This window comes from Gymnoscopelus braueri (genome assembly GCF_963280865.1).
Source record: "Gymnoscopelus braueri genome assembly, chromosome: 14".
Taxonomy (NCBI): Eukaryota; Metazoa; Chordata; class Actinopteri; order Myctophiformes; family Myctophidae; genus Gymnoscopelus; species Gymnoscopelus braueri.
In genome coordinates, this window is record NC_137619.1 from 25,290,784 (window position 1) to 25,314,516 (window position 23,733).

The 23,733-nt window shown below is 41.4% G+C and overlaps 1 protein-coding gene across 3 annotated transcripts in view; it reads right to left on the minus strand.

Annotated features, from left to right (window-relative positions):
• Positions 1–15,032, minus strand: part of ccdc88ab (coiled-coil domain containing 88Ab) — a 103,173-nt gene extending 88,141 nt beyond the window's left edge. For all 3 annotated transcript variants that reach the window (XM_080448674.1, XM_080448673.1, XM_080448672.1), the window contains exons 1-2: positions 14,242–15,032; positions 13,988–14,088 (exon numbers count right to left, since the gene is read on the minus strand). In XM_080448674.1, coding sequence (XP_080304800.1) covers positions 13,988–14,088; positions 14,242–14,307 — 167 coding nt within the window. In that variant the 5' untranslated portion in view covers positions 14,308–15,032. The remainder of the gene's footprint in view (positions 1–13,987; positions 14,089–14,241) is intronic.
• Positions 15,033–23,733: the final 8,701 nt, after the last annotated feature.

The following is a 23,733-nucleotide window of genomic DNA, read 5'->3' on the forward strand; positions in this document are numbered from 1 at the left end:
TGTGTCATACCCACAGCAAAAACATACCAAACATGGCATTCCACACCCATGCCAAAACAGCCTAAACACGGCATGCCACGCCCATACCTGTGCCTGTGCCAAAACAGTGGCCTGCTATGAATAACTTTACTATCAACATCCCCATAACCAAGCATTCCTATTCTCCAACCATCATGTTCCCTATTCCTCAACCATCATATATCATATACAGTATAAATACAATAAACTGTACCCCAGACATATTCTGCCCAAAAATAATGATTTACGCATGTAATCTCAACGTCCAGATGCTCCAGTCACGCTGCTTCACTCCTGGTTAGATCTATGTTGGATGTTCCAGCATTGGAAATGGTAACAGTATGAAGTACAGTCAGTCTCCAGATGGCAAAACCACCACCATTTTCTATCCAGAAGCTTTAAATAAATAACTTCATCATATTATTTGGGTATGTCTGAAAGTTAGTAAGTCTGCATGTACAAAAAAAACTCAACATGCTGTATTTTCTTCAATAGACACAAGGGAATCTGTACCATCATTCACATACATGTACATATTTAATTTGCCAAAGGATCAATAAGTATTCACCATCTAACCATTCCTGAACATCTACACAAACATATTGTTTTGTGCCTATTTAACCTGGGAAATGCCACATCGATTGCTAGTAGATGAGATAGATAGATAAAGAAAGATAGATTACATGGTATATGTACATTCTATGGTGGTATATAAATATTGTATTGTTGCTAGGAGACGTGTGAGACCGGTGTAAACACCACTAGCAAATCTTACAAACAAAATCTTATGGATATTCTTTGGAGGCTAGCTGTATCTAATTAGCTCTCAAGACAGATTCTGCTAACTGCAGAATCTGTCAGCACCACTGCCCTAAACATGTAGGGTTGTTGTTAGTAGGAATAAACACAGAAGCACCCGGGAGGAAGTGGACTAAGAAAGGGGAGGAGACAAACCGAGTTCCTGTCTCGGAGGTGGTGCCCCCAGAGGCAAAAACTGTGTTCCCAGATTGATTATCTCATAACCAGCGAGTTTATGTTGTTTCTCAGGGAGGGCATACAAGAAGTTCAAAGAGATTGCAAAATTCAGGAAAGTGATTGTACATAAGTGAATTGTCTATATTTGGAACCAGCTTGAATGTAAGGGAAGTTAGGGAACTGAACTGTTTGCTTTAAACACTTAGACCATATACTTGGTTGACTGGAGTCCCTCAGGGCTCTATATTAGTCTTTTCTGTTTTCACTCTACATTAAATATCTTCGCTGAGCTACGTCACGCTGCGACGAGTTGTGAGCTTGTAGATCAGGTATTTTCTGCCAAGGTTTTCCCCAGAATACGTGCTGGGGTTTAAGTGGTTAATAGCTTGATTTGAGTGGTGCATGTGGTGCTTCAACTCTGTGTTGCGTCCCATCTAACCAGAGACATTCAGAGGTCTGATTTCAGTAATAGATGCATCAAAGATTAAGGTACATTGCAGTACAGTACATACAGTAGAGGTCTGATTGATCAGCCCTCTGGAAAGAACCTGGATGAATACGATCTTCTATTTGTACCGGTTTGTCAGATTCAGAGATAAAACTGTACGCTACTAGAAGTAGAACATTGTATAACTGTATTGCCCAAGGGGTCTCTAGGGAGTGTGCGTGACTACTGATGCTGTCGCGGGTGTCGACATGTTTAAGTGAGCCTGTATTGAGACATTCCAAATTGCACACATCACCATCTCTCCACTCTGCTATCCAAAGCAATCCAGACAGACATATGTACCTTTCTTGAATTCTTGCTATATTCCAATGATAAAAGATCTTTGCCTAATTTTGTAACTGACTGCGATTCTTCTTCCTGCTGCTGTTTCCATCTGGTTCCGTTTTCGGTGACTCATGCCAACTGCATGTCACGGCATTCATAAACCTCTTCTTTGGCCTTCCTCTTCTCCTCTTACGTGGCAGTCCCATATTCAGCATCCTTCTCCCAATGTACCCCTCATCCCTCCTTTTCCAGATGTCCAAACCATCTCAACTTCGCCTCTCTTGTTTTATCCCCAAACCTTCTAACCTGGGCTGATCCTCTAATGTAGTCATTTCTGATCCTGTCCCCCCTTGTCACTCCTAATAATTGACTGCGATTAACCAGTACAAAGGGTCATTGGGAAAGGTAAACCACTTACGCTTGTTTCGTACTTCCTTCGCTTACAAATTAAGCATAGAGACCTAATTTTGGCCTATAATGACATGCCTAAAATACGGACACCAGGGTTAATGTGGTTAAAGGTTGTTGAGGGTCTCCAGAAAGTAAGTGCAGTAGTAGTCATTCAAACTAACCAACAAGGCTGCAATGGCCTGTGATCATCTCCTACCTGTAAAGTCTTATTATCTGGAAACGAGCACAGTAGCCTATTCAGTACCACTGTCTAGGGAATGGATGCTACCGTCTGAATTCATTGTCACTCAGGAGGACCATCTGATAAAGAACACACATCTCTGCAGTTACTATAGTTACTAGTATCTTTCTACACAGTCAACCTTCCCGTTTTTTGTCGAATCACTTGATATTTTCCGGTCACTCTGTTGGGGAAAAAGCCTGGTTTATTATATGTACATCTTTCTTACAAGACACATCCAACGAGTCCGACCTATATATCATGGTCATTTAACATGCACTCATGGGGGGAGGGGTCTTATACTGTATGTGGATGTGCGTGTGCATGCATGCAGTGTGTAGGGTACATGCAGTCATGCGTGTGCGCCTATAGTATGTCTGCATCTGTGCTCTAGTATAGCACTGTTATGTTTGACAGTACATGCAAGAGACGACACCTTTCCGTTTCTCTTAGAACCAGATAATCCTGCCATTATCTACATGAAATCCATTGGAACTAGATGAATTGCAAAGCAACAGACCGAATAACTAAATAAGTCTTAAAAAGTTTTGTTTTTTTCTTAAGGTTCATGCTGTTGAGAATGAATGGTCATTTGAAACATTTTATGGGAATCAGCTGTACTGTGGGTGTGTTAATGGGTCCTGTGATAAGCAACCAACCACCCAATACATAACCCCCCCCCCCCCGAACACACACACACACACACGCGTGCAAGCACACGCACACACGCACTTTGATCATCAGTACTAATCAGTGGAATATGTGTTCCCTTTAATGCTGGTCTGAATGAACACTGTCATGTGACCACCCCATCTCCCCTACAACACACACACACACACACACACACACACACACACACACACACACACACACACACAAAGCTCCATTGAGAGCTGCGCAGGGGGTCTTATTTAACCCCTCAATTAAAAAGCAAAAAGGGGGCTGTAATCCTGACAGGATGAGGGCTAAGCGTGAAAGAATGAGACTGAGAGTTGGCCATTCACAGTTCACACAGCCGCATCGCTATGCAGCATGGGAGCCAACAACATGGCTGCCGCACAAAAAAACAGCCACAAAAGCGCCACAATCTTCCTTCATGTCCCATTGGCTTTGTCTCGCTGACTGAACATAAACACACACACCAGCGCACGACACAGCCCCACGTGCACGTGCAGGTCTGCAGGCATGTGAATAATGGGCTCTTTTGTGGTATTTATTTGTGCAAAACTTCCAGAGAATGCTCTCCTGCATTACCAGAAGACAAATTTACATTTCGTTGAGTGACGAAATCATGAGCATACTGAAAATAACTTCAGCAAGTGAAAAAAGCTACATTGCCCTGTCATACAATTAACCATTTAAACCTTTTATACTTAGTAGACTGGGGATCCACCAGGGCTATGTACTAGGTCCGCTCCTTTTTTCCCTTCAACACCAAATCGCTTCAGCTAAAACTACAAACTACACATCTACAAGCTCACAACACGTCACAACGCGACAAATATTTGTCCCCAGGAAAAGGACGCTAGGGTTCAAGTGGTTAAGTATGAATTAGGCTTACGAGTACAGCAACTGGTAATAATATCACTATATAGACAGCCAGCTTATAAGCTAGAAAGCCAGACACAGACAATTAGTCAGCAAGGCAGTCATTCAGACAGACAGACAGTGCTGTCATCCATAGTCAATGCGGGCTAATACAGAGGCCTGGGGCCAAAGGGGCGTTTCTCCTGTCCTTGATTGGCTGGATGAGTAAAAGAGTCGCACTAACCTATATATGACAGGCTACATTAGGGTCAGCATGCGTGCCCAGGCGCGCATACGCACACACAATAAGGGAGCATGTTTGGCCACGCGTTAGGGATAGAGGCTGCAAGCCATGCTGTCCAAACATAGCAGGGGGTGGTGTGTGTTTGAGTGTGAGAGTGTGTGTGTGTGTGTGTGTGTGTGCATGCGTGCGTAAGTGCGTGCATCTGAGATACAAACAGGCGAATAGCAGAGAGGAATGTGGGGGTTGTTGGGAGACTTGTAAGTCACACAGCTAGACCTAAACGGCTAGCAAGACGACTGTATTCGTGTGTCCAATCACCATATAGTTGGGCACAGATTTTATCTGCAGTAACGAGTACTGGTATTTCCATAAGTGCTGTTTTCCATCTTAAATCGTCTATCAGCAGACACACGTTCCTAAAAGTACTAATGTTGGAGGTTGACAATTCATAGGGTCATGTCAACTTAAGGTGTCCTCCTGTGAAACTAGCTGATCTACAAACTCACTGAGAGCTAGCAGATGTGATTTTTTCTTACATTTTTTTGTCTGTAATGACATGCTCAAAATAGACACCTTCCAAGTTGTTCAGTTTTCTCACCCACAACCCTTTTCCCTGGGGGACACAGATGCATACAAGCACAGCCCAGAATCCCACCAATGCAAGGAGTCCTATCTCTCTCTGCCTCATTTCCTCGTCCTGTCTTTTCATTAGCTTTTCTCTACAAGCCTTTCCTTTATCTGTGTCCTTAAACAGGGCCTCTTCCCATTCCTCCAAACTGGTTTCTAGGCCCTAGGGGAACCATCACTAAACTCTGTCCTGCCGGATTGGAAATTTGTGTTTCAATATCTTTATTAGGGAAACACTGATAACATGGATTAATTATTGTTACAAGTTACTACCCACATGATCCATAAAATGTTATTGAACCAATATGGTTATGAGAAAATTGGCAAACAAAACAATTTGATACCTTTAGATTTGAAACAGTATATTCTCCCTTAATGAGGTAGATCATTTATGAGACAGGCAGAAATTAAGTAAAGTTTTATATTTCCAACACAATGTTGTTGACTTAACATAAACCCTACACTGTATGGTTTTAGATTTTAGCACTATCAACGCCTTGTATATACTTTTCAGATATTCTCAGGCAAATCTGTTGTAACTGCACATGTATGACGAAGCAGTTTAGATGAAGGGGTCTGAAACAGCCAGCTAATAGACACCCTATTCCTGCATCCTGTTCTTCGGGGCATTACATGTCCTTCCCTGGTCCTATGGGGTCCGACGCATAAACACACATTACATGTACTTCCCTGGTCGTATGGGGTCCGACGCATTAACACACAACTCTTAAAGTTATGCTGCAGTCACTTCCTGTCGGAGACTCTTATACACACATCCACACAGAGAGAGTGAGAGAGAGAGATTGAAAAATCACTGGTTCTCAACATTGAGTCCGGGGACCACTGTAGGGTCCAAATGGATTTGTACTCTCAGAGTTAAATTAACACTGAGGAATTTACAGTGTAGATTGGGGTCCCAAAGATCAAAAATGGTTCCCTTTGTACTACATTCTCAGAGTTATACAGAGTACAGACCCATAAAGGTTCATTTGGACTACTGGTGGGCCCCTGACCAGATGTTAAGAGACAGTGAATTACATCATACACAGGAGGAATGAGGATGAGATGAGAGTGGTAAGGACTAATGGGGAATCTGAATTTCAAATGTAAAAACATGACAAAACCGCATCACATTTTTCAGCTGAAACTCAAGTTATTCTTCAACAACTTGTAACTTAAGCTTAATGTTTGCCCCCCCTGATGTTCTGGATTCTTTGATATTAAAGACCCAGACAGTAGCAGCAGAGAGAGAGAGTAGCACAGCAGACAGTAGCAGCACCACACAGGTCTGCTGCTTCTCTCCAGCTGGAATCCCAAATATGTCTGTTGTAAATACCTAGTCCCGTAGAAAGACAACAAAGACACCAGCATGCTGCTCAAAGAAAACAGGAGGAGAGAGGGGTGGGGTGGGCTATGGAGGTAAGGAATGGATGGATAGAACAAGAGAGTGGCAGGAATTAGATAAGAGAACAGTGGTGAAGTGACCCCCCGGGGGGGGGGGGGGGGGTCCTTGAGGAGTTACGGATCTCTGAGAGTGTAAAAATGGAACCAAATAAAATGGACCCTTACCTTAAGGGTGCATTTGGTTCGATTTTACTTTTTAAATGGGGGTCTGTGGCCTAATCAAATGCATATCAAACTAGGGGTCCTTGAAAACAAAACACAGCAGTGTGAAAGAGATGCACGGGGGGGAGATGAAGTATCCGGACTGGGAACAAGTCAAAGAGGGAGAGAAAAGGGGACGAGACAGCAGAGGAGGTGAAGGAGAACATGAGAGGAGGAGCAGAAAGAGGCACTGTGTTCATCTAACACCACTTAAGCCCTATATACTTACTCATACGACAGACATAAATAACAAAAATAGCCGATCTACTGAACAAGCTAATAATGCGTTGCTATCCGATGTGACTTGTGAGCTTGTAGACCGGCTATTTTCAATGCAAGTGTAAGTCAGTGTACATCTTGTCAGAGTACCTGTTCTCAAGAACCCAGAGCGGTACTCACTAACATATGACCGATCTACTACATATGGAGATACAGGGATCCCTGATGTCGTAAGAAAATGCTGACATTGTTGGATAGATAGATAGATCTTTATTGATCCCGATTCCCGAGTGGGCAATTCAGTCGCCAGTCCACATTTGAATACATTACAGTCATCGGCATACTTAAGGACAAATATTGATCCCATATTTGTGGATCTCGATGTCCGAGCTGATGATCCATATTATGTGGATCTCGGACATCAGTGATCTATGACATATCTATGACGTATGACTCATTTGGGTAAGATTTCAACGCGATCACAGCCCCATTGACTTCATTTATAAAATGAATGTTCAATTTTCAAAAAGTATAAAACATGTTTGAAGCTGCGGACAGTCACACAAAGACAAACAGAACCCCGTCATAGACAGCTAGTCTCTTGGAGAGCCACACCGTAAGAATTGTGAGGCCCTTCCTTGGCCTACTGGAAAATTGCACAAAAAGTTGGCGCTGATCAGTCCTATGTGGTTTGCAAGATTAGCCCCGGAATCACAGACAGACTCACAGACTCTTCTAGACTGTGCGGCCCCCTAGGAGCCACATCACAAAAACAGAAACTGATGAAAACAATGGTTAAGCTGTGTTGTAAGACTACTGGTGCTACCATTAAGAACCTTCAGCACATGTGAGGGTCATCTCAATGGCACAGAGACCATTGTTTTGGATCTTCAACATCCTTTTACACGTTGAGTTCCAGATACTTCCATCAGGGCAGAGGTTTAGTCTCCCCAAGGTATCACTAACAGATACAGATTGTCTTTGTTCCCTCTGCTATTGCTTTTTTAAAGAAACTATAACCCTGGAGGTCATCGTGTCTCCCATGATTCATTGAGACAGTGTGGGAGATAAGGATCTTGTATTGTGTTTGTGTATGATGTATTGTAGTATGTATTGTGTTTATCTACTGTCTGCAAAGCAAATTGCCCCTCGGGGACATTCAAGTTTTACCTTGCATTTTACATCAGCAAAATGTAACCTGTAAACAGGTGACCAAATGATAGGATGACAGGCAAAACATCAGAAATTATCCTTTAACCACTTAAACACTATATACTTTGTTGACAAGGCGGCCCCAGGGGTCTATACTTGGCCCCTTAATTTTTCTCCCTCTGCATCAAATCTCTTAATCTCTGAAAATAAATCTATGGCATGTTTTTTATTTGTACGAAGGTATGATGGTTATATGGTATCCATAGCAATAAGCCTAAGTGTCATTCGGTCCCCCAGCAATGTATGTGGCAGTGGCTGTGAACATGGTAGGGCTTATATGAAATTATATGATTATGTATAAATATTTTCACAAATGTTATAGAAATATTGAGATAATTTTAAGAGATATTTTTTGCACACTGTAAAATGTGCCTTTTTTTCTGTACAGTTATCCATTAACATCTATGAGAACAACAAAACTTTCAACCTTGACACTGAAATGTGTCTTCCTGAAGACAAGCTGAACAATAGGAATATGCTTTTAACAACAGCGTATGCTGAACAATAAATCTGTTGGCTTAGTTGGATTTGTTTAAATTGCTTCACCTATATATAATTAGTGTGAATCTGCAACCCATGCTGTTGCACAGATGTAATAAATAATGCATTTTATTTGGCAGTTTCCATTGTAAAAACTAAAGCAAAGGCTCAACCATGGGACAATCAACAAAACAGACCTTTGTAACAAAAGCTTTCTTCTACATAAGCATATTTCCAGTTCTGAAGGAGCCCTGCCTTATGGAGGGAATTCATTACATACAGTAGGCCGTTGCGCTTCAAGCCCAATCGCAATCTCAGACAGAAAATGACAATGAGCAGGGCTTTTTTAGATGTGATGATTGCATGTGATTGATGATTGATTAAAATACTTATTAACCTCTTTTTGATAAACAATTACAGACAACCACTACCCAGGATAAATGAAATCCATCTCTGATGAATTGCTCTTTTATAAAATGCACAATGGCTTTTCCATCTAGAGTTGTGCTGGTGGTTCTGAGTGACAGTACACAAAGGTCGGGGGACTTTGACAGAAGAGCGGAGAATTAGCTAGACACTTTTCGCTCATACAGAAACTTAATTGGATCCCTCGTGCTGGGCGGGGAAACCAATTGCCTTGACAGTGTTGGGGAGGCAACCTAATTGGCTAGGTTAGGGTCTGTCATGGGGGGGGGGGGGGGAGTATAGTGCCATCTGGGTCACAGCAAACCGTTAAGATAATCCTGGAGTCTCCCTGTTCCCTGCTGTTTTTCTGACAACTGCTGCCAAGTCTGTCTGTCTCAGGTCTGTCAGTGGCTCCGATAGAGCCAGAGAGAGACATTCATGCTGCAACAGCAGCTGAAACCATCCGCTTCTTCATACACAAGGGCACAACCCTACAACACATGGCCCACAACACATCCCCTGCTAGTCAATGAACGAAAGTGAGTGTGAGTGTGTGTACACATCTTCTTCCCTCTCAGGAATAAAAGCCCATGTCTTAGCCACAGACATTATTGCTATTAATGGTGTTAATAGAAAAAACTTTTTCAAGAGTGGTGAGGAATTAAGTGCAGTTGGCGCCTTCATTTTCTTTAGAAGAGAAGACAATATCGATCTGAGGGAGATCGGTGCCAACTACCACACCAATAGACACAATCCAACGAGATACAAGAATGTGGTTTGAAAACTAGTGTGTTGCATGCATGCACATCATGCATGTGTTGGAATGAGTGAGTTGGAATGGGTGCAATTACAGTTCAGCTCCTCAAAGTGGAGATTTAAAACATGGCCTCAAGTTTCTAAGCTGTTTTTAATGACACAGAGCTGGAGAGAGTTATTTCAAAGCTGCTGCATTCACTTCATGTAGGTGTACAATCACAGCATGCTTCTTTCATTCTAACATGGAGCCCCTTTTTTATTAGCTTAAGCATATCAACTGGTAACATGATTATCCCAACCAAATGCTCAACTAACCCAAACTAAACTAAATCAACACACAGCCTGAAAGTCTGCACATGGCACATGTCGCAGTACCAAAATTCACTGCATGAACGTCATACAATGCAATGAAGAGTTTATGATTCTGATTGAATTCCAATTCATACCGATAAAGCTATATAGCTAATAGCAATGTTAACCAAATGAACAATGAGTACGTAGTGAATATTATTCTATTTTAGTTCAATAAGTCAGAGGTGGGTGACCATGTCACCTTGGTAAAAGCAGGGAAAGGCAGACAAAGAACAGTCTCACCAAAAACCAGCTGACAATAAGCCTTCTGTTTAAGAGTCTGGCAGGGCAAGATGACTGCCAACAGCTGCCCAAAACACACACATACACACACCAAAACCCCCAAACCCGCATTCAAGGCACGCAAGCACACAGCCGCATTGACACACAAACTCTGCATATACCGATCTCTCTCACTCACACACACACACACAGCTGAGTGTGATTGGCAATCCCCAACATCCTGCCAGGCGACAAATAAACTAGGCACAGTTCAGTTGGGCTCTACGTTGGCTGTTCTCTTAGCGTCAGTGCACCCACAACAGCTTTTGACCACAGAGGAAGGTTCTCACACAAATCCCATTCATTTTACAGTGTTTTTTTAAGATAAAGACAGAGCTCCTATTGAATGGGAGTTTTGAAATGAACAGCTGTGTGTGTGTGTGTGTGTGTGTGTGTGTGTGTGTGTGTGTGTGTGTGTGTGTGTGTGGCTATTTATGGTCCAACTTAACTTCATGACTTCATGTTTATGCTTCAGGTTGGGTTCTATTTAACTAGTTTTGTCCAACATGATGATTAGAACTTGCTCCTTGAACCTGCACTAAGTCAGGGTTCACACACACTTGTCATGTAATCTCATGGGGTATATGAGTGGATCACAAAACATGCCTTCTTCTCCATACAAAATGTTTTTCTCTAAAAGGATAAGATTGAAATAACATTTCCAAACATTTAAATTGTAAAAATTCAAAGTGCAGTGCATAATCAAAGCTATACTAAGTGTTAATCTTGTTCAGTTTCATCTCAGTACTCTGCAGACACACAGTTTCATACTGCACACTAGTTCGTCAAAACAAAATCCTCAGCACTGTAGGCCAGTCCACAATATAACTGTTAAAAGAAAAAAGAAAAAAACACAGATTTGTCCTTTTCAAAACATATTCATTTCAACATTTAATTTTCCAAGTGCTTGTTGCGATGTTAGCTCTGACATATTTTTCAATGACATATCTTTTATTATACATTTTTGTTTTAATGAATGGGTTTTCAATTGGATAGATGCTACTTGTTGCACCTAATGCGACTACTATATCGTCGTTGACGGGTGGACCTTGTATGTCCAAAACTGGACTTTTCAGAAAATGGAAAAAAGAACCAGTGTTCCAATGGATCAAATGTATTTAGTCACATAAGCTCTTGTTAATACTTTTTATTGGTTCAATATTCATAAAACCCACTGACACACGTAACCACTTTTACTTTCACTTAAATTGTCTTTTCTCAAAAACAGCAGGTCTACAAGCTCACAACGCTGTGAGCGTGTACATCAGCAATTTTTGCTATGTTTGTGACACAGCAGTATGACGAAGTAGGGTATTAATTTACCAAAGAAAATGCATAAAAAGTTGAAATATGGAGATACAAGGTTTCTCCCCGAAAGCGCCGAAACAGCATCTACAGTACTCAGTAAGCATCACAGACAGATGTAAGCAGGAACACTCGTCAGTGGGGGTTTGTCTGAGGAAAGTCAGGGGAGATGAGGATGGTGTCTCCACAACTGAAGATGATTTGCAAAATATATTGTTGGGCAGGAGGTGCAGTCACCTGCCCATCCCTGTCCCCCTGGGTAGGGCTGTCACCATTACAAAATTAAGTTGACAATTAATTGTCACACAAATAATTGAGATTAACAATTTAATTGTGTTTTTGGCATTGAACATTGGGACATATGAATAAAAATTCTGTTGGTTTTTAGGCTTCATAATCACAAATAGCACAGGGCAGCTATATGTATATATGCTTTTTATTGATAGGAACAGTAGAATGACAGGAAATGGGGAGAGAAATGGGGGGGGGGGTGACAAAGGTCGTCGGGATTGGGAGTCGAACCCGCGACATGCTGTCAGGCCTAGGTGCCCAGACGGTTACGCCAACCGTCCGGGCCTGCACAGGGCAGATATATGACAAATAACTTAAACATACAAAGAAATTATTGACATATTAAATCATTTTATACATGTAAAGATTGCAGAAATAGCTGATCTACAAGCTTACAACGCGTCACAGTAAGCTTGTAGATCTGCTATTTTTAATATTTCCACATGTGTGAAAATGTTTCAACGTGGAAACGATTATAACGATTATGCAAAATGATTTGCTTTTTATCTCAAATAATTGCAGGATAGGAGAAAACATGCAGAGAAATTATTCCATCCACAGTATAATCAACACTTCATACCACACTACTTTACAGCTTTACCCAACATGATGACCAATGGATAGTAGAGCAATTGACCACATGGAACACACACATGGAACCCATTATGGTCTTATGTCATACTCTGGTGTGGGAAATCCTACCCCGGCCGCCGGGTGTGATATGGTCAATACTTCTCAAACAGCTTCAACTGGGACCCCAATTTGACATTGATCGTCAAGTCAGACACTGTAGTAAACAACGCAATATCCTAAGTTGCTATTTTCTCTGATCCTGACAGATCCTCTCATGATCAAATTTTTTTATCCTGTCCCAATGTGTTCAGAAACATTTTCCAGGACAATAGACTCCCGAGAGCACTGCGGTACCAAAGAGTGACCGACTGCCAACACTGTCATACTTGTTTAGATTCAACATGGAGATAAAGCTAATAGCTCAACACATCTATTCAATTGTGGCCTGAATTCAACCCCATGCCTTATGAAAACAGACAATTTATGAGATTTGAGACGGATAAAATGAATTCAAATGGGAGAGGAGGACTTGATTGGGCTATCTTGCCATGGAACAGAGAGCTTCCTGCCAACATAAACCTTAGCAGTAGTGCTGATATGGGGGAAATGTGAGCAGAGTTGTGCTTGTGACAAACGGCAGCCAGACAAAGGAACGGAAAACTGTCCACCAGTCTACACGTAAGTGTCAGTCAGTCACACACTGGAGAGCCAGAATGATATCATCTAAAGCCATATAAAAACATGTCTGTCACCCTCTCTCTCTCTTTGAAAATCAAAAAGACTGAAACTGCATCTTCCAGTAGCAGGGAGTCCATCAGTCTGCTGCAGATGACACTTGACATTGTGACATTCCAGCTGGCTGGGGGGGGGGGGGGGGGGGGGGCATGACGACAACAACGACACTGCTCCATGCAATCAACTGGAAGCTGATGAGCTGCCTGCCGCAAATGGCTGCAGTGCAGAGCTCCAGACGCATCAGACTGTAAACTAACATGTATTAGCAGTAGCAGCACATACAGTAGCAGCCTATATATGGATAGAGGTTCCTAAAGCAACAAGCCATTGCAAAAATGGCTAATATATTCCAAAGCTAATTATCTTATTCCATTAAGACCGGGAAAGCATCCGTGTCATTTAAGGTTTCTTTGGCTATTCAAAAATAGCAGATGTAAGCTCATAGCACAGCACTATGAGCTTGTAGATAAAGCGAAAAATGTGTAACTCAATTTTTTGCTTCTGGGCCCGGGGTCCCTGGAACAAAATACATATCATTTTGCGTGGTCCTTGACATGAAAAAAGTTTGAGTACCACCACTGATACAGCAAAAAAAACCTGTTAGGATTTAGAGGACATTTGTAGAATCGGCCTCAGGTCTTAATGGATTAAAGCCCATTTCTTGTAATACTGAGGTTGAGGGGTGGAGTTCTGACATCATTTCTAAGCATGACAGACAGTAAGTTGGAGTCTGCAGCCCCTGGGGCCAGGCTGTGTTGAAGAGTCCTCCTAGCTCCAGTGGTTTCAAACAATAAGTGTGTGAAAGTGTGTCCTGCAGATTTCTGACCGTGTGACCTGACCACTGACCCCAACATGAGGTCCATTGTTTCTGGTATGTATAGACAGTACGCCCCAAAAAGATGACATACTACTAGGTACATGCATACATAGCCTACAGTATACATAGTAGACAAATAAGATGGAATTCTTAAACACTTACATCTCAAGCATCATCTCGTTCAGGTAAATCCCATCCACTAGTTCAATATATTCTGATAGATAGGTGCCATCGTTTACTGTCACCTGCCCGACTGTCTTGGCCTGTAAATACAAAAGGACAATGCAGAAATGTATCAGCCTGGTACTCTTTATACAGCAGTGGATATATATATATATATATATTATTCAGGGGGCACTGTCATTAATGAGTAGGCTTAGAGACACATTGGAAGGGTTAATTAGGGGCTCTCTTACCCATGAGACCAGGGGCGTGAGCATAAACTGCTCCAGCAGAGGGGTAAACACCTCGGTTTCCATCATTCTCCAGTGCAGAGTCTCTTCTACAAATCACAGATGGGGGGAAAGAATTCCGCACAGATTTGTGTTTTTTCCTCCGTAGTGTGACTGTGTCCCCCTCCTTCCTCCAGCACGGCGTCGGGTTACAATCCACTCATGTGTTTGATTCAATTAAACACACACTCATTTTGACAAGAGCAGGACAAGCTAATAATCACTGACAGACCTCCGCTTTGTTTCTTCCAAATGTAGGGAGGGATCACACACGACACGCTGTAATCCACAGTCTTCTGGTTTGATCCCGATGCCAAAATCCACAATCTTCTCGTTGATCCCAGTGCCAAAGGTACAATTAGGAAGGGCACGGACTGGAATCACATTTTTCTTGAAAGCACCATTGGCTATATTACAAAATTCAGCGTTGCGGCGGCTGCACCGATACGGTTGACCTACCTACAAGGTTGACCACAGGAGACCTGCACGCAAATGCCGTTTTAAACTAAAAACTGAGCCCCTGTGGTACAGTAGGATATCCACCAGGCAACATCCTGGAAGAATCTCGCAGACTAGATTCAATGAAAGAAGAAGATATCCTTTTAGAAATGGATCAGAAGATCTTAAGGCTCGAATTAAAGAAGCTCCATGGTTTTAATTCCTGGCAATGAAGACCAACGGCTGCCGCTGGATGATATTCCTCATGGTGTTCATTCTGCTGTCCGTTTCCTCCACTGTCTCCTTTCCAACAGACCAACGGCTACTGCAGATGATGACTGACTGGCTGGCTGCTTGGGGGCAGAACGATAGACGTGTAGAACCGCCTCTCTCTCTCTCTCTCTCTCTCTCTCTCTCTCTCTCTCTCTCTCTCTCTCTCTCTCTCTCTCTCCGATTTACTGGCGAAGGTCACATTTGACATTTTCTTTTTTAGATCATTAAAATGTGTGGCACATAATACATTTGGATTTGGACAAGTAGCAGTAGGCCTACAATTTGATTTATATATAGTCTATGTTTGTATGCTGCCGACGGCGCCTACACTTTGTGAAAAGTGCTATACAAATACATAAATGTGTGATATGTATTAGCCTATGTACTGTATATTGGCTTATTATTATGATGTGCTAAAGCAGCAGGAATAGTGTGGGACAGCATTAGGACAGCATGCCCATTGTGTGCCCAGAGAAACCACAGCTTCGGCAGTGAGACCAAAAGGGCCAGCACTGACACCTGGTGGATAAAGTATGAAGTTCTCCAGAGGTCTATCAGTTACACTCAGAGGTTGACCTGATCTTTTCTAGCATGATTTGTGGTGACATTGAAAAAAACAACAACAACACTACAGTTCACAGCTTCATCTACAATCAACTACATCTGCAAATGTGTAGGCCTAATTGTGCATGGACCATTACTTGTGCCTGGTCATGGAAGTGAAACACATCTTAATAATGTGCGGTTATTAAGGTTCTAAAACTTTGTGAAGGCATCTTGAAGAGGCATCAAATACATGTGATTGATTTGGACAGGACATATTACTGGTTTGAGTTGAGACCTCCTTTTTTACCATTACGAAACACTTATCTCAGGCCTTGTAGCAAAAACAAATGGGCTAATAATAATAAATAGAAGGAGCATTTGTAAAATAAATCATACAATTTAAGATGAATGTATAGGATCTGAACAATATACCAGTATGACAATTCATACGAGCAAGCAACCATAATTAAAATTCTATAGCTGTTTGCCTTATCAGCACAGCAGAAATGCATTAACGTTACGGAATGAGAAAATAGAACAGAAGCCTATAAGTAAAACCAAAGTCATTCACTGATAAAGAGACAGACAATCAACCACTGATTAATGACTGTTCATGAAATGGGGTTAGAGGTCAGTGAAACCAAATACCTAATTAAAATACAGTCACTGAAATGGGAATTGGGGACATGGGTCATCTCAAAGCTGCTCAGGGAAAATCAATGGATTATTATACTTAAAAAACCCTCCGCTAAGCATAATTCACCTGCAGCAGCACTTGGAGATAAGCAGAGTATGCGAGAGCTCAACTCATTTGCCATTGAATTTCAGCAGTCACTTTTTGCTGATGCTAGACAGAGGCTGTGGTCACTATCTATACAATTTCACTCCCTGTCAGATGTGTGCATGTCTGACTGCATGTATAGTATTAGTAAGCTGGGTGGTGGTGGAGTGCTACTTTCTGAAAGCCCTGTTCCATAGGTGTAGTGTACTGGGGTGGCATTGTAAAAGCCAGTGGTTCCATAGCTGTGTCTGTTCTTATAGGAACAGTCCTCTCCGGTTCTTTCTACACACAGGACTTATTGACAATTAACTGCAAAATGCGGGTGTCTGCCACACCGGTAGCAGACAGCATAGTGCATCGACCACATAATTGCATTTGTAATGTCCTCGGTTTGATTCTGGCCAGAGGCTTGTGTTTGTGTGTCATTTTCCCGTTCTATACTCAGTTTGTCTCTTCACCCTCCTACCTAAATATAGCAAAACAGTGCTTAAGAAATTATCATTAAATGTGCCAAAGTGAGATGCATTATGTGAAATTAAAGGGCTATAAATCCATCTTCGTTTGCCGGCTGTGGAGGTGGCTAGATTGGAGGTCTTCAAAACCACATTATGGAAAGACTTTGTTAAGTTGCCCTCATATGATATCCTGCCTCTCATTACACTTTTTTGAACAGATAATATATGATCTCAACACAACTTGTAAAAGACTACCTGTATGCCACAATCAATGTATTCCCATAATAACATAAAAGAGAAAGCAAGTTGGTTCAAGTTTTGTCAAATCAGATAGAAAAAGTGAAAATAGAGGCTTTACACAGCCTTTATTTTACACAGTAAATTCCCCATTCTGTTCATACACGTCCATTTGGTTCCATTTGTATTCTCTTCTGAGGACTTTACTGTGTGATGTTACTGACAAGGCCACACACATTCCATGCTCAACCGTCTAACTAAACACAGGCAGATAATTAATACCTCTCAGGACTCCAGGAGTGCTAGCTTGCTTATGCACATCAGCTGAAACATAATTGCTGGTGAGAAGAATCTGTACTCAATTACTGTGGGGGAGTTCAGATGGGTAGCATTTTGTGAAACTTAATGTGTGTGTGTGTGTGTGTGTGTGTGTGTGTGTGTGTGTGTGTGTGTGTGTGTGTGTGTGTGTGTGTGTGTGTGTGTGAGAGAGAGAGAGAGAGAGAGAGAGGTTAATGAGAGACATGAGTGCGTGTGTGCGTGCGTGTGTTTGTGTTGGTGTGGGATTCATTGACCTTGTATTGAACGGAAAGTACTCATGCCTCGTCAATGTTCATTATTCATGATGCCTCCACGCTGTTTAGTCACAAAGCATCACCAACCTCCACCCAGTGACTCAGAGAGTATAAAGGCTCGCATGCAGCCACACAATCAGCCACCGAAGCAGCCAAACCAACCTTTGAATTCCAATGGAATTCCTAACAACCCCTTTTGGTTTAAGAGGGAGAACTCCACCAACTCTACAAAGCCAGGGCCATTGTCTTTCACTTTCACAGGGTACTTGATCAGTGATAACTGATTAATCTTTGATCAATTCTTGATCATTGATCAATCATTGATCAGATTATAGATTCTACTGAAGCACAGGACAAGGGAGTAAACACAGTGATAATTAATTTATCCCGTGCTTTTGGAAAAAGACGTATGACATTGCCAGTGAATGAAAGAATGAAGTACATTTACTCAAGTATTGTACTTCAATACAATTCTGAGGTACTTTTACTTTACTTGAGTATGTCAATTTTTGGATACTTCATACTACATCCCCACTACATCTCAGAGGGAAATATTGTACTTTTCACTCCACAACAATTATTAGCTATAAGACAGCTTAAGTTAGTTACTTTGCAGATTTAGATTACTATTACAAAACAATCATTAACCTCAAAACTTAAACTGTATTTTATACTGTTTAGTACTGTATAAAATACATCTAACAAGCTAACAACGAATCGCGATGCATTGTGAACATTCTTTTTTTTTTTTTTTTACTTTTACTTTTGGTACTTTAAGTACATTTTATGTCAATACTTTTGAATGCAAGACTTACTTACTTACTTACGTAGAGAGTATTTGGTGGTATTACTACTTTTACTTCTTCCACCACTGGAGCTTGCCTTCCTCTCCCAGATAACCCCTCTCTTTTTTTCTCTTGGGTATGACTGCTGTTTCCTCTTAGTTATTCTGTTGGTATTTATAAGTCACCACAAGCATCTTGATTTGACTCAGTCATGAACACATGCTGTTTTTGAATAGGTGGTGGGCAGAATAATGGGGCACGCTATAAACTAGAACAGAATAATGTTCAAGTCATTTTCACACTGTCTTCATGTATGGTGTTTGTGATTTGCCCCAGTTCAATTACTGTAAGTAATCTTTTAAGCTCATTGTTCAACACTTCTAAATTGAGAAAGCTGAACACATTTCGAGATTTATGTGGTTCAAAACTACAGCAAATTTATATTTGTCTTTCGCTAGCAGACAGCCTTTAAATCCTTTCCATTTCATTCTTCTGTAAGCCTTTTAATTAATATCTTGTATTTTTAGCCGTACTAGTAGCCGTCTGTCCACCATTTTTGTTCTGAAGCAACATATCTCTAAAAACTACTGCCTGGATTGCCAGTAGTTATGTCATTCTGGTGACCCAAAGGCCTTTCTTCTAGCACAACTATTTGGCAAACAAGACAACAACATTTCCCAAACAAGATATCTCTAAAACTACTGAGATTATGTACCCAACAAATCTCAAATTCAAAATCTAATGAGTAGATTGCCATTGAAACTTGCTGAGCGCATTCATGCTCTCTGGAAGATGGCCTCAACTGCTCTTGGTGACCCAATGGAAATGACCTTTCTTCTGGCACATGCGCCCTCAGGCCAAACTGCCAACATTGCACTCAAGAATCATTCATGGTTTGTCTCTGTCTGTCTGTCTGTCTGTCTGTGAGTGTAAAATATGCCTATTGTCTATATCTCTGCTAACTCAGCTGACTCCACCCCATTTGGTGGACTTATCTGGTTTAGCAGAAACTTTGAGGATCCAATGGAGTTAACTGGTTTTGTCAGAAGCACTTTTTAATACTTTTCATTGGTTCAATACTTTTCTTTTTTTTTTAAGCAAGATTTATTCAAAGAGTACACATGACATTGTATTCAAATTTACAAAAATTGAAACAACTCTTCGGTTTTACATTTTCTCCCAACAACTCCCATCCACCCCTCCCCAGTCCTCCCCATCCGCCCACCATTTCCCCACAAGGCCGGACATACAAACAACAATACATGTACATACACAAGATCAAATAAGTAAAGTAGGATACATAGTTAAGAGACAGGAACAAAAAAACACAAAATTATGTTCAAGGGAATGAAGAATAGATTAGAATTTGAGAAGGAAGAGAGAAAAAAAGGGAAAAAAAGGGAATTAACAATGAGGAAGTAGACGGACGGAGTGAGGGAGGGAGACATCAGACCAGAGCTCAATAAATGAGGGAGGGAGAAGGAGGTAAAGGGAGGTAGGGAGCTGCTATTTTGCCGAATGTACACCCCAGAATACAGGTGCTAGGGTTCATGTTCTTAACTGATTTCTTTGAACTATATTTACTTGACCATTTACCCTGCTGTTTATTGACTAGGGTAATTTTTCAACACCTCCCCCAATCTTTAATGTGCTCCACATCTTGATAAACAAACCAAAACCAGACACGAAGGCCAGCTGTGTTAAATCCACATTCAGGTTGTTTAAGTGTTCTATGAATCAATGAGGATTTTGGCAGCAGACTGCCCGACCGACTTTACCAACCCCTTGTGTCCTAACTGTGTCCTGGAACCTGGCCAAACACCATAAAGTAATTACCGCATTGGTGACAAAGGCAGGTGTGCTTTGCCAGTTCAAGTCATGGTGAGCTGTCTAAATGGCTGTCCCCTCAAGCCCATCCACATTTGACACAGGAGAAATCCAATTATGGACTCCTCAGTGAGAGATGGGAGCAATGTGAGGTGTCTGTCAACCATTGAAAAAAATAAATGTATGTATTTATCTTTTAAGATTCTTTTATTGGCATTTTATGTTTTATTTAGTGAGTGTAAACAGACAAGAAACCTAGGGCAGAAAGAGAGAAGACATGCAAGACATGGCTGGATTCGAGTAGGTTTAGAACTCAGGTCCTCGGAACTCACAAGGAGCCTACGGTCAGTGCACTAACTAGCTGAGCCATCAGGACAGGCAGTGGCACCCAACCACAATCTATCAATCTATTAATTCACGAAACCTGTGTCTGTTTGTCTGTCCCAGGCATTAGTCTATTTACAAACACAGTAAACGGAAGCCGTCCTAGTAATGGCTTGGATAGACTACACTGTACACACAGCGTAACATCCTTTGTTCCCTGCTTCAAGCATGCTTTTAGAGTTTTAGATATAGACAAAACCTGTTCTACCGCAATGAAATATCACCTCCAGTTGTACAAAATATCTATCTAAAATAACTTCCAAAACCTTTAAAACATAACAAATAGTTTAGTTTAGGCTCTTTATTTGACGTTTGGTAACGTTTTAATTACTATTAATTATATATGCACAATCTAAAAATAAAGCCACAAACAGAAAAATGTACTGTACAATATGTCTGTACAATAATATATGTGGCTGAAGCTGTGAATAGACAATGGTATTGATGGCTGTATGGCCCTTTAACTCGGGTTGGGTCACAGAATCAATATAAGTGATGAGGGTTTAAGAATGGACAGATCAACCCATTGACTGATAATTGATTTATCTGTACAGCGCTCACAGGGTTTAATAAGATCCTCCCCAAAGGTGTCTTTCCCGAGAAGACAAAGCAATGCAACATTGTACAACACTGGATTATAATGAGCTCTTAATGTAACCTAAAGCTATCGCAACATAAAAGTAGAAACCCTGGAAGTAGACTGTGTCGTGTGAGTAAAGAGTAGGCTATGTGTGACACAGGTAGCATTTGAGATGCTGGTGACTCTGACCTGTTGCCATAACAACTGCAGCAGCTCCACTGACTTAAAACGCACCAGTTCTCCCTGTCTTTAAAAAAAAAACTCCTGCCTTCATGGAATCAGAATCAGAATCAGAATCAGAATCAGTTGTATTGTCACATCACAGGTTTACAAGGTAAAAAAATTGGGTGAAATTCGTTTTTGTACATCGTTCGCAACGTTAATTTCCATAGAAAAAAGAGGGGGGGGGGGGGAGAAGAAGAGGGGTGGGGGGCAAGTGGGAAGGAGATCAAAACAAGAGAGCAACAGAAGGCCAGACAAGTTATCTACATATTTACAAAGTACCTGAGATAATAAAAAACTAAGGTGCCTGAGCATAGCAGCAATGTATGTATACTGTGCATGTTATACTTATACTGTACATGATATACATATGGACGTTAAGGTGCTTAGAGAAAAAAGAGCACAATAAAAAAGACAAAAAAAGTCAGTGCGTTATACATGGGATTAAGGTGCAAAAGGTCAGTGCGTGTCCACCTAGGGTGGACTGACCCTAGTATAATCCGCAAGTAGCTCCATGAGGGAGTGCAACAAAAAAGTCATTTGTACCTGGTGTAGTCCACAGGTGTGTCCGAGGGGGAGCTAAGTCCAAGTCATTGTCCCTGGTATAATCCACAGGTGTGTTCAGGAAGAGCCAGAAAAGTTTTGCACCGCCTGCTGTCAGGCTGCTGAACAAGGCTTATGCCTCATTCAGCATCCTGACAGCAGCCGGATTAAAACTGCACCAGTACCTGGTGGTGGAACTCTTGATACTGCGGTAGAGCCCCTTGCCCGGTCGCGGTCGTTGTAGGGGTTTGAACAGTCTGTGACTTGGGTGGTGCTTGTCCTTGATGATGCGCTTGGCTTTGACCACGCACCGCTTTTTGTACAGTTCCTGGAGCGCTGGGAGCTCGTCTTCCATTATTCGCTCTGCCGATCGCACTACTCGCTGTAGGCTGATCTTTTCTCGGGCAGTGCAGTTCCCGTACCAGGCCGTGACACAGCCTGTTAGGATGCCTTCAACAGAACTGTTGTAATACAGCCTGAGGATGCGATGTCCTACTCCGAGCTTCTTCAGGCGGCGGAGCCAGTACAGTCGCTGCTGAGCCTTTTTCCTCACGTGTGTGGTGTGCGTCTCCCATTTGAGGTCCTCCTCGATGTGTACTCCGAGGAACTTGAACTCGCTGACCCTTTCCACTGCAGCACCGTCGATGAGGATGGGCGCATGGTCTCTCCGCGGCCTCCTGAAGTCCACGATCAGTTCTTTGGAGAAATGGTTGGACATTTCTTTATGTGCTTTTTAAACTCCTACGTTTTTTAACCTCAGCTATTTTATTGATTTATTTGTTTTCCTGTTTGGATTTGTATGCTCTGTATTTCGATGTTTTTTGTGTGTTTTAATTTGATGTTTTTGTGTGTTGCAATTTTTTTGCTGTGCAGCACTTTGGTTATCTTTAAAGGCAGGGTAAGTGATATGTATTTTTGGTTAAAACAAAAAGTTTAGTGTTAAAAGGTTAAAGCACTATATTGTGAATGTGATAGTAATCATTGCTATACAGTGTTTGTTCCGTAACATGGGCCTCTGCGTCCCTCCAGCTCTATAATTAACAGAAAATACAATTTCAGGTAGGTGGACAATCTTCAGCCAATCAGGAGAAAGTACCCATTTATCAGCTTTAATTTAATAATGTTTCAGTTCCAATTTTCCAAAATATCACTTACCCTATAATCCTTTGTAAAGACTAGGCCTCTGGATATGAGGCCTAGGTTTTTTCCACTACATAGGCCTATTTTTCCTCTACACCTTTAAAGGGGTAGTTCACCCCCAAAATAACTTTTTTTCTATTGATTACTGACCATCTGGAGCCTTGAATTCATAGATATTTTTTTGTTTTTGTCACATTCCTAAGCCAATAATTTGATTTTAATAAATGTGTCCCCATTGATTCCGGTAGGAGACACAAATGCATTTGTGTCTCCTACCGGAATCAATGGGGCTACAATGGGGCTCCATCAAATAATAAAGGAAGGAATGCGACAAAAACAAAAAAATATCCATGAATTCAAGGCTCCATGGGGTGAGTAATCAATAGAAAAAAAGTTATTTGGGGGGTGAACTACCCCTTTAAATGTGCGTTATAAATAAAATTGACTTGACTTACTGTGGTCAGTTGGCCCACTATTGGTGTACTGGCCAAATAATTATATATTGAATGTAGAATTGATTTGGCATGAATGTGTACATCTTTGGATTTGTGGTCTGAAGATTAATTTGGCTTTATATTAACAACATATCAACAATATTTTTATATTGCCTGCATATTTATAAGTTGATTCTGACTCCTAGTGGTTAGGATTAGATATTACAAATCCAACATCT